The following is a 22,197-nucleotide window of genomic DNA, read 5'->3' as shown; positions in this document are numbered from 1 at the left end:
ATTCTAAAAACATCAACCCCACCGGAATTTTTTCCCCCAATGCCGTCGCCCAGTGTAGAATCAGAACGTAAACACGTGGTCTGCCAGCTTCAGGATGTGTCTGCTATGCCTGCTGTGTCCCTTTCCCGCTCGCTGGGACTGTGGACGCGGAAGCTGTTTTGTGCACCGGCGTCAGGAAGCCCGCCAGGGCAGCGTCATCTGTTTTTCCCGTGGGTGCTCTAATTTCTCCTCGTTCCAGCAAAGCGAAAACATTTTCTGGAGCAAAGAACGCAAACAGAATTCATTTGACAACAGGGGCCTGGCATCCAACACTGACGATCTTCTCCACGCGGAGAAGGGAGCCCACGGCCGGCCGGCCGTCTCCAGGGCATTCGATCATCAAATCCCACATCTCGGGGCCAGCCTTTGTCTCAGCTGCATCTTTGGTAAAAAGTCCATAAATGACACGTGACCCTGGGGCTCTGTAGGGCTGGACACTCTAGACCTTTCCAGTGTCGAGCGAGGGCTGTCTGCAAGGCCAGGAGATTTTTCCTTCAGGGATTAAAAGGTTTATTTGGAGAGGGAGGGCCCGGGTGGGGCAGCTCTCTGTCTGGTGCCTCTGATTTATGTGCTGAGGGTGCGTGTGTGCTGAGGATGGGTTTAACAAATGGTCCTGAGTGCTGAGGAGCTACACGTCGCTTAATAACTAGGCCCAGTCCTTTCCTTTACTTGGCCTATCTGCAAAAATATTAAATAATGGGAGTTCAGCGTGTGGGCTGCTCTGACCGCCGTGTAGATACACAGGACCGCAGGCTCGTGGTTGAGTGCCCGGGGGGCGGGTCGGGGAGCCCCGGCGCCGAGAGGCCGTGCAGATGGGCACACCTCGGAGTGACTGACCGTAGTTATTGACCGGAGTGACAGTGGCCGCCCTGGGAGCGCGCCTGGGTGGGGGGAGCCGGCGTGGGGAGACAGGCAGCGCTCGGGGCCTTCGAGGGGCGCAGGGGAGCCCCGAGGAGGCCCCGCGTGGCAGCGCCTCAAAGGCCGTTGGTGACCCAGGAACCTGGGAAGGACTTGAGGACTGAAGTTGAAGCAGCATGCGTCTTGGGCCTTCAGCAAGCAGCCCCCCAGGCGAGAGCGTCACCGCCCACCTGTGCCAGTTTCCCCCAGTCTGTTCCCGATGACCCCGACGCGCTCTCCGAGTGGCCCGCCCGCCGCCCGCCCGTGACTGCACCTTTTGTGTGCTCGCTGGGGGCTCCGCCCTTCCGTGTGGACACAGAGCAGCGTGACCCACTTCCCCGTGAAAAATTAAGGGCTAAAGGTGGAAGTTCTAAAGAAAAACGTTCCAGCAACTCACGTATCAAGCTTGCTTCTCACTCGGAGCACAGAGCAAACTGTGAACTGGTTGCTGACGTCAGGCACGGCGGCTCCACGTGGTGCGGGACCCTCGGGGAGCCGGGTCACTTCTGCAGAGGGTCGCCTGCCCGGGCAGCGTCTGGGAACAGTCCGGAGGAGCCGCGGTTGCTGCGTCGTGGGATGATGGGGCCTCTGGCTGGGGTCAGGAACTAGCCTGAGCGGCTTCTGGCCTTGGCGGCTTCCTGGGGTTTTGTTGCCACGTAGATAAATCATGGAAAATCTGAGTCCCCGTGGCACCCACGTGTTACCGTCTTGGTGACGGTGCATCCGACAGGAAGAGTTTAGCCACAAAGGCCCTGGGACACACACGCGTCAGAGCGGGCCCCGTCGGCATCAGAGCTGGTTTCCAGCGTCCACCGGGCTTTTCAGGGATGTCCTGAAGGGCAGCGCCCTGGGCCACGAGTTTGTGGGCGTCCTGTGGCACAGGACTGGCTGTGAAAACAGCAGGAACGTGTCCTGGACCGAAGCTCACAGCCCCGGTGTGGGCGGGGCCGCACTCCCTCCGGGGGCCCCGGGGAGGCTCCCTCCGCGTCTCCGCAGCTCGTGGGGGCTGCAGGCGTCCCTGGGCTTGTGGCCGCGTCCCCCATCTCTGCCTCTGCCTTCGCACGGCCCCTCTTCTGTGTGTGCGCTTCTCCTTTCTCTCGTTGGATTCGGGGCCACCCTGATCTAGGACGACCCCGTGTTGTCACGTCATTCCATCTGCGAAGACCCTGTGCCCGAGTAAGGGCACATTCACAGGTTTCGGGGGTTTAGGACACGGATGTGACTTCGGGGGGCCCCGTTCCAGCCACCCCACCTGGCAGGCCTCTGGGAGGGGTGCCTCGTCCGTCCCAGGTCCCCACCCCCGCCTCACCGGGCTCCCTGAGAACAGCTGCGTGAGCTCGGGCAGGCTGCCTGCAGCCTTTGAGCCTTCGATTCCTCAGCCCGGTGAGATGGCTCGTTTGCTCTTTGACGAAGTTCTCAGCTGTGCTACGAGGTAACGGACACGACAGCGTGAAGCGGTCAGGGGCCTGTAGCAGGACCCCAGTGGGTACCACGTGTCATCTTGCCGGGGAACGGGCTGTGTGACATCGAAGGAAATCCCAGGGCCCCCGTGTGCCGCCTTTGTGCCCAGACCCAGTTCGGCCAGGTCCCACCCGGGAGTCCGGAGCCGAGAGCGGCTGCAGGCCCCGCAGGCCTGGGGGCCCTGGCCGTGGGCCCCGTGCCCGGGTCCGGGGGGCAGCGTGGACGCAGAGCCACGTGGCCAGGTCGGACTCCTCAGCCCGCCCCGCTCACTCGCCGCGTGCCTGCGCGGCTCCTCACGCCCCGCGCCCTTAACGGAAGAGGCGGTGGCCGTCCTGCCGGGCAGGCTGTTCTGAGGTCGCCGAGTCCGCGGAGCTAGCGGAGATGGGACGAGAAGGACCCACAGATGCGGGCGCGGCGCCGGCGGGTGGGGAGGAGGACGGGGTCTCCGTCCAGCCCCCTCCAGCCCGTCCCTGTCTGTCTACACCCCTGCCTCCGGGGCTCTCGGGCGAGGGGGGCGAGGCCTCAGGGGAGCCGGTGTGAGGCCCAGGGCCCCCCGGCCGGGCTGTCCAGGTGGGCAGGGCGCCCCTCCTCCTACCACCTGCTGGACAGTCGCCCTGACATCCGTGCGGGTCCGAGTGTCTTCCAGGCTGCGTGTCCTCATCGTAAATGAGGTGCGCCTGCCCCTAAGTGACTCCGTGACCCCGTGGACTCCGTGGCTGCTAGAACCGTGTAGAACACGGGCTGGCCTCACAGCAGGGCCAGGAAATACCCTCACCTGCGCCTGTCCCGGCCCGGCCCCCACCCGGGGTGTGCCGCGGGCAGCCCCCCGTCGCCGGGCCTCGGTTTCCGCACCTGTAAACTGGAGAGCTGAGTTCTCGACGAGGGTGAGACGCCCTCCGGTTACACCGGTTACAGGTCTCTCTGTTTCTCGTTTTGCAGTCCCGCTGGCGGCGTACGAGTGGTTGGTCTGTTACCTGCTCCGCGAGAGCTACCAGAAATTAAATCAAGAGAAGCAGTCGGGAAGCAGCGACTTTGAAGCAAGAAACAACTGCCAGGTAGGTGTTTGTTTTAAAAGTTGCTTTGCTAATGATCTGCTCCCAGTTCCCGCGCTGTCGCGTCCTTGGTGAGCTGCATGTCCTGGTGACGGCAGGCCCTGGCGCTCAGCCCGTGACCTCGGGCGCTTGGCCCGACCTCTCCGCACCCCGGTTTGCGGTTGGGGCGGTGGCGCCGCCCTTGCCCCGCGTGGAAGAGGTCGTGGGCATCGTATCTAAGGTGCCCGACAAGTGTGTGGCCCGCCGGCCAGCGCTGCGCTGGTTGGAGGGGGACCCGGGGCTGTGGGAGCCTGAGGCACACGGCGGAGCCCGTCAGCCGCCAGGGTCCCCCCGACCAGCAGAGCGGCGGCTCGGTGACTCCTGAGGCCCCGCCCGCGCTCTGTCTGCGTTTGCTCCCTTACTCGTTGTGCCTCTCCCCGAGGAGACGGGCCCCAGGGCAGCTCTGGTTCTCGCCCTGGGACCAGGGCTGCCTCCCGTGTCTGGAATCCCCAGCACGAAAACAGCCGCTCTAAACACCTCTTTACCCGGGATCCGGTCCTGCTGTGGTCCGTGGGCCCCGCGCAGCTACAGTGACGGGGGTCGTTTGGGAAAAACGTAGCCCAGGAAGCTTCTAAAACTGGTGTCATCCCTCCTCCTTGGACACTGGGCGATGGAGCCTCCCCCGAGAGCCCGGGGCCACGTCTGCCCCTCGCCTCCGAGGGCCCCGCCCCCTGTGCTGCGAGGGACAGCGTCACCCCCCTCAGCAGATGCAGCCAGAGCAGGCAGCCAGGGACCTGCTGGGCATGCCTGCCCCAGGGAGGGAGAGGGGCACACAGGGATGGGTCCTCACTGGGAAGGCTCCGACCGAGGGCGAGTAAACCGAGATCAGGCCTGTGTCTAACGCGCAGTCAGCAGACGTCAAGGTTGGTGAGACCCTAGTTCAGCCCAGGAACCCGAGAGAGGAGGTGTGAGCACGATCCTTCCACGCGGGCTGGGGCCGCGGCACGCTCGGTCACTCGGGCGCCGACGGCCGCGGGGTGGTTCCTCCTTTCTCTGCATCGTAGCCCAAGACCTCGAAGAGATGCGGGACACAGAGGTCGCCCATTCCCACCACATCCGAATCCCGCAGAGCTGCCCAGGTCACCACAGGTCTCGTCTGAGGCGTTCCGTGACGCCGCCATGCCCGCCGGCCTGTGCCCGGCACCCGCACACACGGACAGCAGCACCCGAGCGTGTGGCTTGGTCGTTTGAGGAGGAATTCACGTTTAGACCTTCGACTGAGAACGTGGTAACGGCACTTCAGTGAGCCTCGTGGCAGAGGACAGGAGGGGCCCGCGTACCCAGCCTGGGTCCAGCCAAGACGGGTGTCCCTGGGGAGAGCCCCCGAGCTGAGGTGCGGCCAGACGGAGTGGCCGGGATGTGGACTGGAAGGCGGCCGCGGGGCCTGGAGGGGAAGGTGACCCGAGAGGGGGGCTGCATTCTCCAGACCTGGTCCGGATCACGGAGCATTAAGAGTGAGCGCTGGGTCATCCTGACAGCCGAGAGCGCCTCAGAGCCCTGGGCTGGACGTTCAGGGTCCTGTGGAGATGTGGCCCCCGCCCGCGTGGTGATTGTAGCAGCAGTAGAGCATGAGAGGGAAACTTCAGCGAATGTTTACGTGCCCTCGGCGGGACGAGCTGCTCAAGTATGACGGGAAACTCAGAGGCTGTGAAAGAAGAGGAAACTGCCAGCTCTGACCACACAAACGTTCCCCCTTTCTAAATAGCCAAAGATACTACAAGCAAAGTCAGAAGGCAGATTACGTTCACCCTTTCTAAATAGCCAAAGACACTACAAGCAAAGTCAGAAGACAGATTCCAGTCTGGGGAAGCATGAAACGTACGTAACCGACGGTAGGAAAGAGTTCCTACAGATTGAGGGTCAGCCTGGCCCGGAAACCAGCCACTGGCCCGAGGTGGCAGCCACAGCAGCCGCTGACCATGAACCAGGGCCAGGGATGTGCGGGGCAGAGGACAGTGTCTGATGGACAGGGGCCACTCCATGCGCTGTCAGCCGAGGGTGTGGACTACTGCACCCTTTGGGGGAGGTTACCGGCTGCTTTTGTGAAAATATAAAGCGTGTTCACGCTTTGACTCGGCGCGGGGTAGGGGGGGAAGCTGATAAACTTTTCTTTATCTGCTCCTGCTGGTAAGAACTCCCAAGCATTGAACCCAAGCCAGCTGACCCCCGGGCCCAGCTCTTTTCCACACACTGCACGGCTGATGTCCACTCTTGGATAGTTCAGAGTTTGTGTTTTGCCTAAAATATTTATGACTCGTTAAAATGCAAATATACTCGGAAGTCAGAGCACACCAGAAACTGATGCCTGGATCCGAATTTTTTCCCTGGGGCTGTAGGTTTATTGGGGGTGGGCACGCATGAGAGGGAGGGCCCTGGCGCTGGGACCAGTGCAGGGAGGGGAACGGGCCTTCCTGGCCTCACGCGTCAGACTGCTGGCCTCTCTCTGGAGCGTTTCACGATTACAGAGCTGCGGAAACGTTGAGTATGGAGCAGCTTGTGCCATGGCGGATAGGACCACCCCTGAGTGTTTGTGTCCCCACCATGGCCCCAGAGTGGACACCATACGGGACCCTTTGTGGGCACTGGCCCACGTCTGTTAATAGCGTGGTCAGATCTGCTGGCGGCAAGGACAGGCTGTCCGGGAGAAGTCAAGGACGGGCGCCGTGTGTGAGGATTTGGGGGGGAAGCCGAGGGCCCGGGAGCTGGAGCGAGGCCCTCACCCCTATGCGTGTTCGGGCTGTGTGATTTTGGGGCACCTGTCCGTGCGTTGTGGGGTGCCCAGCGGTACCCCAGGCCTGTGCCCACTAAGATGCCAAGAGCACCCCCGAGTCGTGACAACCCAAACTGTCTGCTGACGGTGCCAGATGCCCCGGGGGGCAAGCCGGCTCCAGTCAAGGACCCCTGAGTCAGTGGAGCCTCCTGTCTGGAGGGCGGAGCTGATGGGAAGCGGAAGCAGATCCGTTCTCTGTGGCTCCCGGAATCTCGGCTCTGCCATGTCTCCCTTCAGACACTTTCTGCCTGCCCATGGCCTGGCGTGGCCGTCACCCTGCATCCACGTGACCACCCAGGCCCAGCACATATTCTGCCCGTGCACTGTGTTCTCCACGGCTATTAATTCAGATTCTCAGGCAGCAGGTCAGGTGGCCTGACGAGCGGCCAGGAGAGCCAGCCAGCCAGCCCCTGGCGCCCAGTCAGCGGGGTAGGGAGTAGATGTGGGCTTCCTGAGCCCGCTGCTGCATCGGGCGTCCTGGGCACGGAGGTCGCGGTGGGGCGGACCCCCAAAGCCCATGTCCCCCAGGCGGCTCATGGCCTCATCTGAACATTTCCAGAAGCACACGTAGCAGCTTCATGCGTGTCCGCGTCCTGGGATTGAGACAGAGTAGAATAGCAGCCACCACCACAGAGCAGCTTCCAGGACCCCGAGCAGGTGCTGGACGCGTGAGATGCTGTGTGATGCTCCTCCCGGCAGCGCTTGGAGGCTGCACCCTGACGCACCCTCTTCTCCGACCAAGAAGCCTGGGCTTGGGGCGGAAACCACTTGTCCACACGGGCACATTTGGAAAAGCCGAGTGGCTTTGGAAGCTGGTCCCCTCGACCCTGAATCACTTCTGCGTCAGTGACTGAGAGCTCAGCGGGGCTCAGGATGCGTTCTTCGGGTGGCGAGGTCAGAGGTGGCGCTGCCTTTCCAGGCTGCACCAGCTGATGCCATAGCTGAAATGGACGTGCGCTGCTTGCACGGGAAAATAAGATGAACGCAACGTGATTTAATACGAGAAAGTCCACGTGGTTGAAAAGGAGAGAGTAAAGTGGAGAGCATGGCGAGTTTGGATTCAGTTCTGAGCCCGGCCTCTGGGATTCGCAAGGGCCCCCACGCAGAGCGGAGCCCACAGCGCGTGAGCACGTTTAGGGGCGCCGGTGGTTACTGTGATGACATGCTCTAGCGACACAGTGAAGGGTGGACACTGGGGCCAGCCTGCCTGGGTTCAGCCGCGTCTCCACCTCTTGCCCGTTGCGTGAGCTTGTTTCATCCGTGGGGTCCAGGGAGGATCAAGGTGATAAACTGCTGGCTCTTCTTAGCTTAGCGCCTGGCCTGGGGTGAGGGTGGGGTACTCCCTGCCCACCTGCGTCGTCAGCTTTCTCAGCTTCCCTCCTGTGAGCTCTCCTCCCCCAGCCTCCCCCAGCGCTCGCCCTCCAAGGGCGCACACGCCACAGCGTGTGCGAGAGGGAAGGGCACGAAGCCGCTCTGAAGGCCCCGGGCTGGCCCTCCAGGCAGGACACGGGGACGCAGGATGTGTGCCCTCGCGGCTTCAGAAGCCCAGCGGGGTCTTGGGGTCGGACCAGGCAGACTGGCACGAGGCCGGGGAAGCATCCTCCCCTAGAATTTTCTCCTGAGGGCGCCTAGTCTCGGGCAGGCCCTGGGAGAGCCTCGGCCTCGGAAGTGACCAAGGGACGACCCAGTGTTTGCTCTGAAAGTCGAGAGCAGGCCTTGAAGTCATAGCCCCTGCCCCTTGCTGACCGCACCCCCTTCCCCCCGCCCCCGCCCCGACCGCACTCTGGACCGTGCCCTGTTGATTCTGGCTGACGTTCGGGGGCAAAGTCGGCAGGCGCTGAATAAAGGTCTTCACCCTGCCCCATCCCCGGTCACCTCCTTGCTGGATTATTTTTTTAGCGACACAAGCTACACACGCTCATTATAACAGATCAGGAACGCGTCTATAATTGTTCTAATAAAAAGCCAGTAAACTGATAAATTAGAGATGGGGAAAGAAAGACTGTCAAGCAAAGCTAATGATTAGCAGCAGATGTTTTGGATATTGGTTGAAAAAGAAAAAGCTGGGACCAAAAGATCCGTGGTGACTTCCTGCTTCCACAAACGAAGCCAGCATCAGAACTCACACGCAAGTAGAACTCGGCTGGGAACGGCTGCACAGCTTGGCCCCTGTTCAGCGGTGCCCTTGTTCCTGGAAGTGATAGGAGAGTGGGAGAGAAAGGCTGATCCCTAGAAACTTGCGAGGCGGGGCAGGGGCGTGGCCACGCCCTTGGAGGAGCTGACGTCACTCTCAGGTGAGCCCCCGGAGTAGCCTTGTCCGTGGCTACTTGAGAATTGACCTTGTGCTCTCAGGGAGCCCACCTCCTGGAGACGCCACTGCTCCGCAGTGCCAGGCCGCGCTGGACAAGCCCGCCGTGCCTGTGTGTTGGCTGCGGGGTCACCCCGCGTCCCAGATGGGACTGAGCTGAGAGGTCGCCGGGCCTGAGGTCCGGAGCCGCTGCAGCGGGGCTTGTGTGCCTGCAGGCCTTTCCGCGGTGCTTCCCCAGAGGCACTGCCCGGCCCCGTCTGGCCCCTGCTGCACTAGTGCTGCTGGCACGCAGACCGTGGTGTGTGTTCCCTAACGCGGTGCGCTGTGTTCTGTCGAAGGTGTACTGCTGCCGCCCCTTGGCCCTGGCGTTCCTGGAGCTCACGGTCGTGCGGAGGTTCCACGAGCACGTGCACCAGCCCCACGTGCCACCCCCGCTGCGGGCTGTGCTTGGGCGGCTCAGCGCTCTCTACGCCCTGTGGGCCCTGAACCAGCACACGGCCCTGCTCTACCGAGGTGAGCCCCCTGCCCAGGAGCTGGGCACCCTCCGCCTTACCCAGGAGACTCTGCTTTCCCCGTGTGGCGCTCTTTCCATGCCATTTTCTGAGCACTCATCACATGTGGAGTGAGAAGCAGGTGGGGAGCCCAGAGGCCACAAGAAGAGAAGCACAGCAGCAGGGTGGCGCCCACGGGGCTGAGCCCGGGCTGCTGGGGCAGCACCCCCAGGAATGCCCAGGCTGGGGATCCGGGAGGGCTTCCTGGAGGCGGTGATGAATGGCCTGATTCCTGGAAGATTGGTGGGAAGGGGGTAAACCTGAGTTTCTCAACCTTCGTTTTCATTATTATCCCCCAAGGAGCCCTTTTAGACGTTTTCTCCCAACCACCCCCGTGACGTGTTAACGCTACAGCTATTCTGTGTATCTGTTCACGTCCTGTGCGTACATCTGGGCTGTGTGAGGAGTACATTCTTCCCCTCCCCCTTGCCAAGAACCCATGTTTTCCCTCTTGGGGCTGGTGTTGCCCCTGGGAGGTGGCGCCCGAGGGCTCCCGGGTGGACGGAGCAGCGGTGTGGGGGGCAAGGAGCCGCAGCAAAGTCGGGGCCACCTCTTTAGGCCTGTTGGACGGCACGGCACAGCCCGCCGCAGCGTAGGAGGTGAGGCTGAGGCGCTGGGTCTCGTGCCCGGCCCCTGGTGGCTACAGACGCCCACATGCCCGCAGCTGCAGCCGTGTGCCCGCAGCCCGTCGGCCCCCGGCCCAGCCTCCTGCCACCGCCCGCGCTGCGCTCTGCCGGCCGCCGGCCCTGCCCCGCAGGTCTCCCCCCAGCCCCCCAGAGGCCGCCCTTCCTGGGCTTCAGCCTCCCCAGCTCCCGGCTCTGACCCCCCGCACAGGCTCAGTGAGCTGGCGGGAAAGGGGACACAGGAGCCCAGCCCTGGCCGGTGCCTTTCTGTGAAGGGGTCGCAGCGGGGCTCGGGCAGCAGTAGCGAGGCATTTTCACACAGAATGGGCTCTCTTGGAAAGCTGTTTCAGCGTGTTTGCAATTTGGGAGTAATTTGGGAGTTGGGGTAGCAGACCCCAGAGTAACCAGCGCTCTGCTTACAGGCGGCTACTTTTCTGGTGAACAAGCAGGTAAAATGGTAGAGAACGCCATCCTGGCCCTGTGTGCCCAGGTGAGTTGAAATCCCCTTATATCCTTATGCGATTTCCACATTACACGCGATCACCCGTATATTAACGTTCACTGACCTTAGCTTCCGACTCGTTTGTGTGCGTGCAACCGTTAGCACAGCCGGGAAACTTACAGAGAACGTGCTTATGTCAGAAATTTCAGGAAGCGTCACTTTCAGGGACTGTCGTAGAATCTGCACACGTTCAGCTTGCTCTGAGAATATTTTTTACAGCAAAATCGATAATTCTCTCCAGCATTTCAAGTTAGCCTCCAATTTTAGTTCGTTTCATGGTATTTTCCTTTTTTATTGCATCCTTCTACCTTCGTCGCCCAGAAAAGCCAGATGGCCCCAGCCCCACGTCACGTTCTGGCGGCACTCTGTCCACCGGAGCTTTCTGGGGGGTGGACGTGTTCTGGGGCGGCGCTGTCCCATACCATCACCACTGGCCACCTGGGGCTGTTGGCGGTAGAATGGCGGCCGGTGTGACCAAGGATTTTTAGTTTTCTTTAATTTTTTTTTAAACAAATTTATTTATATTTTGTTTATTTTTGGCCGCGTTGGATCTTCGTTGCTGCGCGCGGGCCTTCTCTAGTTATGGAGAGCGGGGGCTACTCTTCGTTGCGGTGCGCGGGCTTCTCATTGCGGTGGCTTCTCTTGTTGCGGAGCACGGGCTCTAGGCGCACGGGCTTCAGTAGTTGCAGCACAGGGGCTCAGCAGTCGTGGCTCGCGGGCTCTAGAGCGCAGGCTCGGTAGTTGTGGCGCACAGCTTAGTTGCTCCGCGGCATGTGGGATCTTCCCGGACCAGGGCTCGAACCCGTGACCCCTGCGTTGGCAGGCGGATTCTTAACCCCTGCACCACCAGGGAAGTCCGGTTTTCTTTCATTTTGATGAAACAGTCACGTGTGTCGTGGCTGCCGTATCGGGCGGTGCGCTTAGAGGCATTTCTCTACTTTTGATGGTAAGACGTGAACCAAAGTCCCCAGCATTTGCCCAGTGTCTCACACGACGGGCGACAGGCCGTCAAGCCCCTTTCAGGGCTTTCAAGTTGACGTAGTTCTAGGTGATGCCTCCGTGGTTGGCAGTAAGGCTCTCCCCGGGTTTGTTTCCTAAGCGCCCACGTCTCCCCACGTGGGCCCTGGGTAAGGGTGTCTCTGTGATCGTGCTGCGTACACAGGCCACGTTTACTTAAACAGGAGGGGGTTTTCCTTCGTGTGTTCCACAGGTGGTGAGTTGCCATTATAAAAAATACAACCATCGTTTTCCTTGCTCTCAAACGTGACACTTACACCACGGAGCCGGTGGCTGGCGGTCCCGGGCCATAATGCAGCCCGAGCCGCCTGGCAGATCCAGGCTCGGCCTGACTCGGGGAGGCCAGGGTCGGCCGGGTGGAGGGCGCCAGCCCCTTCCCTGGTCCAGCCATTCCCTCGTGCGTCGTCTGTGGGGCTGTCCACACCGTCGCAGCAGGGGTGAGCGTGAGACAGAGACCCTGCGGCCCACAAAGCCGGGCTCTTTCCTGTGGGCCCCTTACATTAAACGTTGGCCGAGCCGGTCGAGCCCAGGCCCTTGCTCGGCTGATGTCTGCCCCTGCGGCGGGGCGGGCTCGTCTCCCCTCACCCGCCGTGGTGCGAGGGTGTGCGGAGCCATGCAGCAGCATCTGAACCACAAAGCAGGCTGCATTTCCTCTGTTCTTGCGACTCTTTGCTCAACGGTTGCTTTCGTACGTTGTTCAAGTCGCCCCCGTTCCAGCGTTCTCTTCAGTTCAGCCACGGCATTTCACAGTTATTTTAGGAAAATTATTTTTTGCATTTCAAGAAAATGCTTGGGCGTCTTCTCATATAAATTCCACTCGTCATATTGAAGAATAATTTGTATAATGGGCCGGGAGCATAATAAAACTACCGGGAACCAAAGAGCGTTGGAATGATGGCTTTTCCAGGTGCTCATAAATGCTTTTCCTCTTACACTTTTTTCCGGACATATTTTCCTCTGTTGGAACAGTAATTGCCCAGATAGGTCAGGGTTCAGAGACAAACCTCTGAAGACAGTTGCCAATTAACGAGCCACAGAATCGTCAGTTTTACGAGCGGTCCGTACCTCGTTGAAAAAAATAAAACGTTGGAAGTCTTGAGTGGATAGCAACATGGTGAAAATATTTAGACACACACTCAGGGAACCTAAAATCCAGGCCAACGAAAAGATAATGCTTTAGTAATTGAGCCGCATGCGCCCGCCTGCTGGAGTTACCGTGGCTAGTGGGTTGTAGGCTCTGTTGCTCGGGGGTCGCCATGGAGATGCCGGGAGTTGCCAAGTGTACGGACTTTGTTTTCCAACAGCTGAAAGATGATGCTGTGGCCCTGGTTGATGTGATTGCCCCTCCTGACTTCATCCTGGACTCACCGATTGGCAGAGCTGACGGCGAGGTAAAGAGCAGCCTCCTCCCATGGCGGCTGGGGGCACTGCACTCGGGACCGCAAGCCGGGGGCTCTCTGGGGCCTCATGGCAGTCGTGGCAGAGCCTGAGATGATGACGTGGCTCGGGAGTCTCCGGTCACACGTGGGCAGCAGGGAGGGAGTGGCTGGGAGAAGTGGGGGTGGTCATGGGCGGGTTAGCCGTCCCCCAGCCTGCCCTCCTCCGAGAAAGGGGAAGGCACTGCCGCCCTCTTGGGCCGTGATGCCGAGGTCAGCCCGAGCCTGTGCGAAGCTCGGGGCCCTGCAGCTGTCTCGCTCTTTTCACGCCCTCCTGGGAGCCTCTCCACTCCCGGGTCTTCTGACCGTCTCACGGCGCTAGCTCGTAACCCCTCACCCCCTACCTGTGCTTCTCCCGCAGCCCGCACGTGGCTCCCAAGCTCCTCCCTTCCCCCTCCTCCCCACGCTCCACAATGATGGCTTAAAAAGCAGACCTTGTCAGACAGCTGCTCGGATGGAGCCCTGCACCTGCACACGCCCACACCTGAAACGGCACCCAAATCCCTCCCTGCGTCCCCAGCCCACGCGGCCTGGCCTCTGCCCGGTTCTCCAAGGTCATTTCACACCCCGCCCCTCCCTCCCTCTGGACTAAAGTCTCGCTGTCCTCCTGTGTCTCCGGCGTACCGGGCTCATTCCCACCCCAGGGCCTTTGCACCTGTGTTCCTGTTGCCGGAGCGCTTCTGTTCATTCTAAGCGGATGCCGCCTCTTCGGAGAGGTCTTCTCCGGCCTCCAGCTGAAGTGCCCCCCCGCCAAGAGCGGCCCCACTTCGTCCTGCCGTGGGACCCTCACGGTGCCCGCAGGCATCGCTGCCTGACCTCCTCCACCACGTGGAGATGCCCGTGCTGGGCGACACCCACGGGTCTGCTCAGTGCTTCCCACTGCCTGTGGGCGGTGGTCCCTGTGTTTCCATGGAGACGTGGCATTTCAAAGTGCTGAAGTCACGTGCTGAGGCTCCGGGGCTGTCGTGTTCTTTCTGCTGCGACTTCTGCTGACCCAGGAGACTGAACGTAGGGTGCTAGGATCCCTCCGTCTGTCCCCAGGGGACACTGCAATCAGTCTGGGGGGGGGGCAGGCGCCTGGACCTCTGACCAGCCCATGCCACACCTGGGGTTGGGACAGGAGTACCAGGCACTGGGGTGGGCAGTTCGGACGAGTCCCCCATCGAATCAGGACGGCGGGGACCGTGCATCTGTGGAGGGCCTGCTGTCCTCTGGCTGCCCAGCTGGGCGGGGCGTCCCCGCTCACGGTGTGTGTTACCACGTCCACTTGGCCAGGGAGAAACCCAGCCTCCGGAGGGGCCGGGCGGGTTGTAGCGGAGGCAGGATTGGGGCCGAGGTGGACCGTCTGGAGGGAAGGCAGGAGAGAGTGAACCTTGCTCTTGGCCAGGGCCCCAGCTGGAGCACGAGGAGGACGTGCTGACAAGCCCACGGGAGAGGGGCTGGCCTCTGCGACACGGGGCTCCCAGCAGCAGGCAGCACACACGAACAGGCGGCGCCGAGCGGCTCTGCAGAAGGCGGCCCTGACTCGCGGGCGGGCGGCGGAGGAGTAGGGGAGGGCCGTCCCATCCCATCCTGTCCCGAGACGGGGGCCCCGGGTTCCACGCTGACACCAGAGCCAGCCTGAGGCTTCACCCAACAGGGTGCCTTACACAGCACGTGTTCCTCCTAGTGTTAGGGGCTGAGGTTTGAACTAGGTGCTCCTGGGTAAGAAATTCATTTCATTTTTAATGTCAGGCATTACTTTTTATAAATTTATTTATTTACTTATTTTTGGCTGCGTTGGGTCTCCGTTGCTGCACGCGGGCTTTCTCTAGCTGCGGCGAGCGGGGGCTGCTCTTCATTGTGGTGCGCGGGCTCCTCACTGCGGTGGCTCCTCTTGTCGCGGACCACGGGCCCTAGGTGCGCGGGCTTCAGTAGTTGTGGTGCGTGGGCTTCAGAAGTTGTGGCGCACGGGCTGTAGAGCGCAGGCTCTGTAGTTGTGGTGCGTGGGCTCAGTAGTTGTGGCTCGCAGGCTGTAGAGCGTAGGCTCAGTCGCGGCATGCAGGCTTCAGTAGTTGTGGTGCGTGGGCTCAGTAGTTGTGGCTTGCAGGCTCTAGAGCGCGGGCCCAGTAGTTTTGACACGCAGGCTTCGGTAGTTGTGGCGCACGGGCTCAGTAGTTGCGGCACATGGACTCTAGAGCGCAGGCTCAGTAGCTGTGGTGCACGGGCTTAGTTGCTCCGCGGCGTGTGGGATCTTCCCGGACCAGGGCTCGAACCCGCGTCCCCTGCGTTGGCAGGCCGATTCCTAACCACTGCGCCACCAGGCAAGTCCCAGAAATTCATTTTAGATGAACAAGCACAGCTGTAGGAGATTGAGGTCATCAGTAAGTGAAGCATAACGCTCCAGGCTGTGCAGTGTCGCCTCGGATCGATGACCTGTGGAGACAAAGCCTGTCTCTGTGTCTCCCTGGGAGCCAAGAATAGCAGAACGTGGGCAGAATTGCTGAGTGTGTTTAGCAGGTGCAGGGGAGGGTGGCTTCTTAAGAGTAACATTTGTCAACATCAGCCGGATACAAAATCGGCCCCTTCCCTGTCTCCACGGACCTCAGCCTGGACGCTGGCCGTGCTGGGAGCAGGGGGGTGTCAGGCGGCTGCCTGCCACGCTCAGGGACCTTCCTCTAAGATAACATCCTCCTGGGGGGCCCTGAGGCGACAGCTAGCTGGCCCAGTCTGCACAGTCTGACGGGGCAGGCAGAGAGGGGACAGCGCGTGCCCAGGCCCCGTGGCCCAGGGGACAAGCCGTCATCCTGATGCTCGGCTGCGCCGCCGCCTGCCAGCCAGCAGCCACGCGGGTGCGAGAGAAACGTCAACTTGCAGAATCCACCTTCCACGAGAATTTCCAAGGCAAAGGGCAAGCAGGATGTCTTCATCATTAAGTGTACATTGTGGTCCTTTATAGTTGCATTTTCACAGTTGTTCTCTACTGACAAAGACTGGTTTACGTAAATTAAATTTAAATCACCTTAAACTGTTTCCATGAAGTGACAGGAGAGAACTTCCTGGGTTTTCACAGTTGCGCTGGCACACTCCAAACCTTTCTTATTGCATACGTGTGTGTTCCGTATTTTTTGCAGCTCTATAAAAACCTCTGGAGCGCTGTGCTGCAGGAAAGCAAGGTGCTAGAGAGGGCATCGTGGTGGTCGGAATTCTCTGCCAACAAGCCCGTCATAGGAAGTTTGAAATCAAAGCTGTAGTCGCACTGGCTAACTATGGTGAAGCCGTGAAGACACGGACCTCGAGTTCAAGTTCTGGAGGCCCCAGAGATGGCTGCCGCTCTCCGAACCCACAGCTCTGCCCTTGCCCGGCCGCCCGTCCTGTCGAGCCCAAGGCGGGACTGGCTCATCCCGGCCTGCCCCCCAACCCCGAGTCCCAGCAGGATGGGTAACGCCTGAAGGGCAGGGCTGATTTGGGTCCATCCCGATTTGCTGGGTGAAAAGAAAACCTGTAAGATCATTTCTTCCTGATGGACTGAGCACTTTTTGATAATCAGAGCTTTGTACCTTCTATTTTCATATGCTGATTATGAAACTGGCCGCTGGTAATTGGGGTCAGGCAATGTGCTGCCTTCATCTGAGATTTCTGCTTCACTAAGGCTCTGCTTCACTAAGCGCTATACGATGCCAATCTGATTCTTTGTTCACTCTGGTTTGACTTTCTCATGTGACTAAATTATAACCTTACTAATTTGCGCCACGGACCAGCCGAGTGACGTAGTTGAAGATTTTGAAGGAAAAGAAAATCAGTTTTATTACTTTGTTGTGTGGAACTGGAAGCTTCCATCAAAGAAATGTTTCCAGAGGAAAAAAAAAATGCATAATGATTTGAACGTCTGGTCATCCTTAAGTTCTGACCTCCCAGTTGTGTACTTTGTCACTTTGTTACGTGAATTGGTTTGTTCCTACAGGCAATGGAACACCCATTGCCGCCTGGCTCCGCGGGAGGGGCGGGGGGCGTTTGCTCTGCCGTCCTGAGTGCCCTGATGGCGTGGCGGTGGGGAGACAGATGGAGGAGGTTGATGGGCGTCTCCACCTGTCACTCAAGTGTCCCAGGTCAGGACGATGGCTGGTGGGCGGGTTCTCACTCGACACCCCGTCTCCGTTCCCCCTGGCCTCTGGGGCAGGGAAGAGGCCAAGATGGAGGATGGAGGCTGACCAGGCGCGGCCCCCTCACCTCCTGTGTGTGCCCGGGACCGGCTCTGCCCTCGGCCTCCAGCCCTCTTGCCCGGGTGGAGGGTCTTGTCTGAGGACCAGGGACCAGTGGGGCCGCAGGAGGAGCTTCACGTGGCTCCAGGCCGGCCCTTCTCTGCGAATACTGGGCTGCACAGAAGCCTGCCCTCCGGGGGAGCCCTTGTCACGTGGTCTTTGTGAGCGACCTCAACACCTGGCTGTCGAGGGCCAGGGGCCCCACGGACGATCTGCCGTGTCCCAGGGCTGCCCACGTGGCGTCCCAACCCCGGCTCCCTCCGTCCTTGGCGTGTCCCCCTTTCCTGACCGACCAGCAGCCTCTGTGTGGACACGGGTATGGTGTTGGCAGCGGACTCCCTTCCCACCTGGTATCTGAGCCAGGGGGCCTGTCCCTTGCCCTGCTACCACTCGTCTGCCAGAAGGAATTATGTGACATGCTGCCTTTACCACACGCATAGCCCAATTCCCTGGACAGCACAGCACTGACTGGTTTGTAGTCAGTCTTCCCATTGGTCTGGAACCTGGTTGAGGTCAGGGACCAGGTCTGAATCACCTGCTTCCAGTTCCCAGCTCGAGGCCACACACGGGAAGTGCTTGGCAAGTGCTGGAGGGAGGTGTGGATGGGTGGATGGGTGGATCAGTGGGTGGATGGATGAACGAATGAGTGAACGAGTTGCATGAAAAAAACTCATGAATGAATGAGTGAAGAAACGAATGAATGAATGAGTCAAAAAATGATTTGGGTGGATTTAGATGCTGCTGAAGGAAGGACCATTTTGGCCCCAGTGCCCAGTGATGGCAGGTACAGCTGTGGTCCAAGCACTCCATCGAGTGGGGCCGCTCGCCTTCTCGTGTGAGATTCGGGCCTTCCTGTCTCCACCCTGGGCTTGTGCTGTTGCTTTGAGCCCATGCTGACCCCCGCCCACCTTTCCAGCTCCAGTACTGGCTGCAGCTCCTGGTCAGCCCCATTCCAAGGCAGTAGCCAGGGCTCTCTACCCTGGCTGGGGCTGCCTCCCCTCTGGATACCTGGGACCAGGGATGGTCTCCTAGCTCCGCCCCTCACAGGGCGCCACCAACGAGGTGCCGCGTGGAGGGAGAGGTGAGCAGAGGGGCGGGCACGTCCTTCACACTGCAGACCAGTGGCATCCCGTCTACAGCAGGCAGGACGTGTGGACCGCCGTGAAAATAATGCTGGAGTGCAGTATGACCAGACGGAGCCCACCAGCCACTGAAAAATCCATTTTTCATCTTGCAACCTCATTGCAGTTGAAATTCTTTAAAAATCATCACAAGGAAAAAAAAGCCAAAGCCACTGCTCCCCTCCAGCCCTATTAAAGGAACAAATGCTATTTCCAGAGCTACTCACTTGCCCGTCTCAGTAACCAAGTGTTTTCTTAAGGAGTGTATTTCTACTCCTGTGTAGAAAATCACGTATCAAATGACAGAACGCCGGATAAAGGCTTTGTGAACACAAACCTGACTCAGCCAGGGACGCAGCAGTGGTCCTGCTCAGGCTTGGTCATTCAGCAAGCGGATGCTGACATTCCACGGGAACTTACAGGAAGAGAAACGCAGAAGGGAGACCCAGGTGGGAAGAGCAACCCCAGGAAAGAAGCATCCTCGGCATCTTCTGAATTGGGGGAGCTCAGCAGGGAGGACCTGGAGTCCGGGGGTTTCCCTTGTGACCAGTGCTGCTGCACCTTGGACCTGATGTCCTTCTTCCCCAAAGTAATGACCACACAAGCTGTTATGGCTGAATCGTGTCCCCTCAAACCCATATGCCGAAGTCCTACCCCCAGCACCTCAGAATGTGACTGTACTTGAAGGTGGGCCTTTAAAGAGGTGATTAAGGTAAAATGAGGTCTTACACATGGGTCCTGATCCAGCAAGACTGGTGTCCTTATGAGAAGCAGGGATCAGCACACGGACGCACACAGAGGGGTAACCACGTGAGGACCCGGGGAGAAGACGGCCGTCCACAAGCCAATGAGAGAGGCCTCAGAAGACATCGACCCTGCCCACGCCTTGATCTTGGACTTCCAGCCTCCAGGGCTGTGAAGAAGTCAGTGTCTCTGGTTTGGAAGCCCAAGCAAGGAAACGCACAGGACCCGTTCCCGTGTGACCTCTGTGAGCCCAGCCAGGGGCCAAATGATTCCACCTGTCTCAGCGGGTGGCTCGGTGGCTGGTCCAGGGTTCCTTGGCAGCGGGCACTCTGCACCCAGAGTGTGCAGATTTCAGCCTGTGTTTCTGCTGCCCAGAGGGAAAAGGCTAAGGGGACGGGGACAGTGTGTGTGCTTCCGGGGAAATCGTGGGCATGTGGGCGTCGGCTGGCGTGGGACACTGAAAGGGAAGCCAGGAGGAGACGTGTGCAGGGCTGGCCTGGGGACCGGCGTCCAGGTGGCACCTGACTCGCAGCTGGCGTTCCCCTGCCTGCCTTTCTCCTCCACCAGCCCCGGGGGTGGTGGCCACAGGGAAGTGGGCCCTCGGGTCAGGCAGCCCACAGTCAGGGGCTGGGATGCGGACTCAGGGTCCCTGGCTCCAGAGCGCACTGGCCTGCCACTGGGGAGAAACTGCAGGCCGTGTGCATCTGATTCCAGAGGTAGGGATCGTCCCCATTTTCCAGGGGAGGACACTGCTGCTCGAGAGCTCAAGCGACCAGCCTGCGGTCCCAAGTGCTTCCACCGTCCCTCGGCGAGGGGCTCCCGGGCTGGGGGCCGCAGCCCTTCCAGGGCTAACTTTGTGAGTCCAAAGGTGGCAGCAGAACCGTCGTGCGCTAAGAAGAGTGTAGAAGAGGAGACCGGCTGCCTTGCGTTCTGTCCGGGTGGTCTGCGGTGAAATCGTCCTTCCAGAAGGTTCCTTCGTCCATAGCAGGGGCCTCAGGACCAGTGTGCTGGTTCCATCTGGAGCGCTGGGTGGGCGGGTGTTCAGAGTCACGCTAGTGACCGTGTTAGGAGTGGAAAGCAGACTGGTTTGGGCTGACTGATCCTCCCCAGGATGGCGAGAAACCGCGGGCCTCCGGCCGGTCCCCAGGGCGTGCTCGCAGCCTGAGGTCGGGAGAGCCGCGTGTGAGGAGCACAGGTCTGGGGCCAGGCCAACATCCTCCCAGAGAGGGTGGGCATTTCCAGGAAGACGCCCTGCTCCCAGGGATGCCCTCGGGGAGGCGGGAGGCCTGGGGGCCTGGTGGCACCTCTGCAGGACCCCCACCTCTCCGTCTGCAGCCACGATGGCGTGACAGCTCTGCCGATGGTGCCTGCCCCACCCCTACCCGCTTCCCCCCACCCCTGCCTGGCTGGCCCACAGGGGCCAGAGGCAGCAGAGACAACACTGCTCAGAGAGCCGTGACACCGGCCCAGCCAGGGGGACACAGAGCCCTTTGTGGGGACGGGAGGGAAGAAGGTGCGGGCATCCTGCCCAGCTGTAGGCCTCAGACGGTGTCTGGTCTGTGTTTGCACGACGTCTTCCTACAGCCAGGCTGGAGAAGCACCCCCGCGGTCCGGTCGCCAGGGAGAGGACCACAGTGGTTTCAACAAATCTCAGCCTTGGACCAGGTCCCACGCTTCCCTGAAGCAACCTTGAAAACTCCAGGGTGATGGGCTCGGAGAGGCATGAGCGCGACTGGGGTAGCCAACAGCCATAGGCAGCCCACCCGCCAGCCCCCACCTCCACCTCCATCCAGCTCCACCCCTCCCCCACCTCCACCCCGCCCCGCCCCCACCTCCCCTAGCCCCACCCCCACATCCACCATTTATTTAACAAACACCCACTAAGCCTCTGCTGTGTGCTGGTCTCTGAGCAGGGAAGCGGAGGTGCTCCGTGGTCACCACGCTTGGAACTGCCCAGCAGGGGCCTGGCCGCCGCAGCGCCCTTTGCTGCGGCTCCACATCTCCGCTGACCGGCTCTTGGGTGCTGTGGGCACAAAGTCTGGGACACAGAGCGTGCACCCAAGCAGTGGGCGTGGAGGAGATGCCGCACACCTGCCACCGGCACGGTCGCCTGGCACTTCCGAATCTAGCAGAGCCACACGCAGCCCTTGACCCAGGGCGGCCAGGGGAGGCTACTCCTCCGCGCACGGCTCCCCTCGGCTGTGCCGAGCACTCCTGCACCGCGGCATCCGCTCTCCAGCCCGGACGGTCTCCGCACGGCCCGCCCCGGGGCCCGCGGCCTGTCCAGGGCGGCTGACGCATCCCAGATGTGGGACCCTGTCCGTCCCTTATCACCGAGCCCTGGGCACTGTGGGAGCCGCCCTGTGAGGTCACGGCTGTCCAGTTAATCGGCCCGACTGTGGGTCAGGTCCAACCCTGGGAGGCGGGCAGGGGCGCCTGCAGTGGCGGGGGAGGGGGCTTCTAAGACGGCCCAGGGCCCCAGGGCGAGCGTCTTGGGAAGAGAGGCCCCCTGGTAAACTCCGACGACTCCTTTGGCGAATTCCCAGCCTCCGGCCAGGCAGTAACATTAACCACTCAGGTGCCACCGAGCTCCGGTCCAGAGCTGAGCTGCAGCAGTCGGTCTGCCACCTGGTACGCCGAGGCTGTGCCAGACTCCTGAGCTCAGCGACCGCTTGAACCCCCCACTCCCCCAGACTGCAGTAGGTATGCTCAGCAAGGTCACGAGACGCACCCCAGGTCACGGGACAAGGCCTGTGGCCTCAGGTCCCCGACTCAGCAGCCTGGGCAGACCTGCCGGGTGCTCAGCCCAGAGCCAGCGTCAGGACAGGGTGGGCAGGGCCGGGCAGCCTGGGTCTCCCTCCCTCCCAGCGCCAGGAGGATGGAGGACGGTGGTGAGCGGGCAGGCGCGCCTCCACCCCGGGAGCCTGCAGAGACAGACAGAGGCCCCACGCGGCAGGACGGGGACCTGCAGGGAGCGCCACTGCCCGTAGGGCTGGTGCCACGGGGCCTCTTGAAGCAATTTTTAAAAACGTAACTAAGCCACGATGACCGAGCATCCACTCACGCCAGATGTCCGGGCGAACCCGCCTGCCTCCCTTCTCACCGCAGCCACTCAGGGTTCTTGCCCAGTGTCCGTCTGTCCCAGCCTCACGCCTCCACGCCCCACGGCCCCTCTGTTCGGACCTCGCCCCGCCCCCCACAGCCCGACTCCCGTCTCCCCCGGGCTCCCCCCACCCCAGCTCAAGCCAACACCCCTTCCAGTCCCTCCGCAGACTGCACGGGCTGCTCCTCCTGCCTGGAACGCCCTTCCTGCTGCCCCTGGACCCTCGCGAAAGCCACTCTCGGGGACCCTCCTCTACGCTCCCAGCGCTCCGCCGCGCCGGGCACAAGCTAGGG

At 61.0% G+C, this 22,197-nt stretch overlaps 1 protein-coding gene across 8 annotated transcripts in view; it reads left to right on the top strand.

Annotated features, from left to right (window-relative positions):
• Positions 1 to 16,579, top strand: part of ACOX3 (acyl-CoA oxidase 3, pristanoyl) — a 47,804-nt gene extending 31,225 nt beyond the window's left edge. For 2 of the 8 annotated variants that reach the window (XM_007109255.3, XM_055086237.1), the window contains exons 14-18: positions 3,337 to 3,452; positions 8,905 to 9,079; positions 10,163 to 10,230; positions 12,564 to 12,650; positions 15,809 to 16,579. In XM_007109255.3, the coding sequence (XP_007109317.2) occupies positions 3,337 to 3,452; positions 8,905 to 9,079; positions 10,163 to 10,230; positions 12,564 to 12,650; positions 15,809 to 15,928 (566 nt within the window). In that variant the 3' untranslated portion in view covers positions 15,929 to 16,579. The other 6 variants (XM_028492369.2, XM_028492367.2, XM_028492368.1 and 3 more) reach the window with 5 other exon arrangements.
• The last annotated feature ends 5,618 nt before the right edge of the window (positions 16,580 to 22,197 follow it).

Source organism: Physeter macrocephalus, chromosome 7 (genome assembly GCF_002837175.3).
Source record: "Physeter macrocephalus isolate SW-GA chromosome 7, ASM283717v5, whole genome shotgun sequence".
Lineage (NCBI taxonomy): Eukaryota > Metazoa > Chordata > Mammalia > Artiodactyla > Physeteridae > Physeter > Physeter macrocephalus.
The sequence above is the reverse complement of the archived record's forward strand: the minus strand, read 5'-3'. Positions and strand labels throughout refer to the sequence as shown.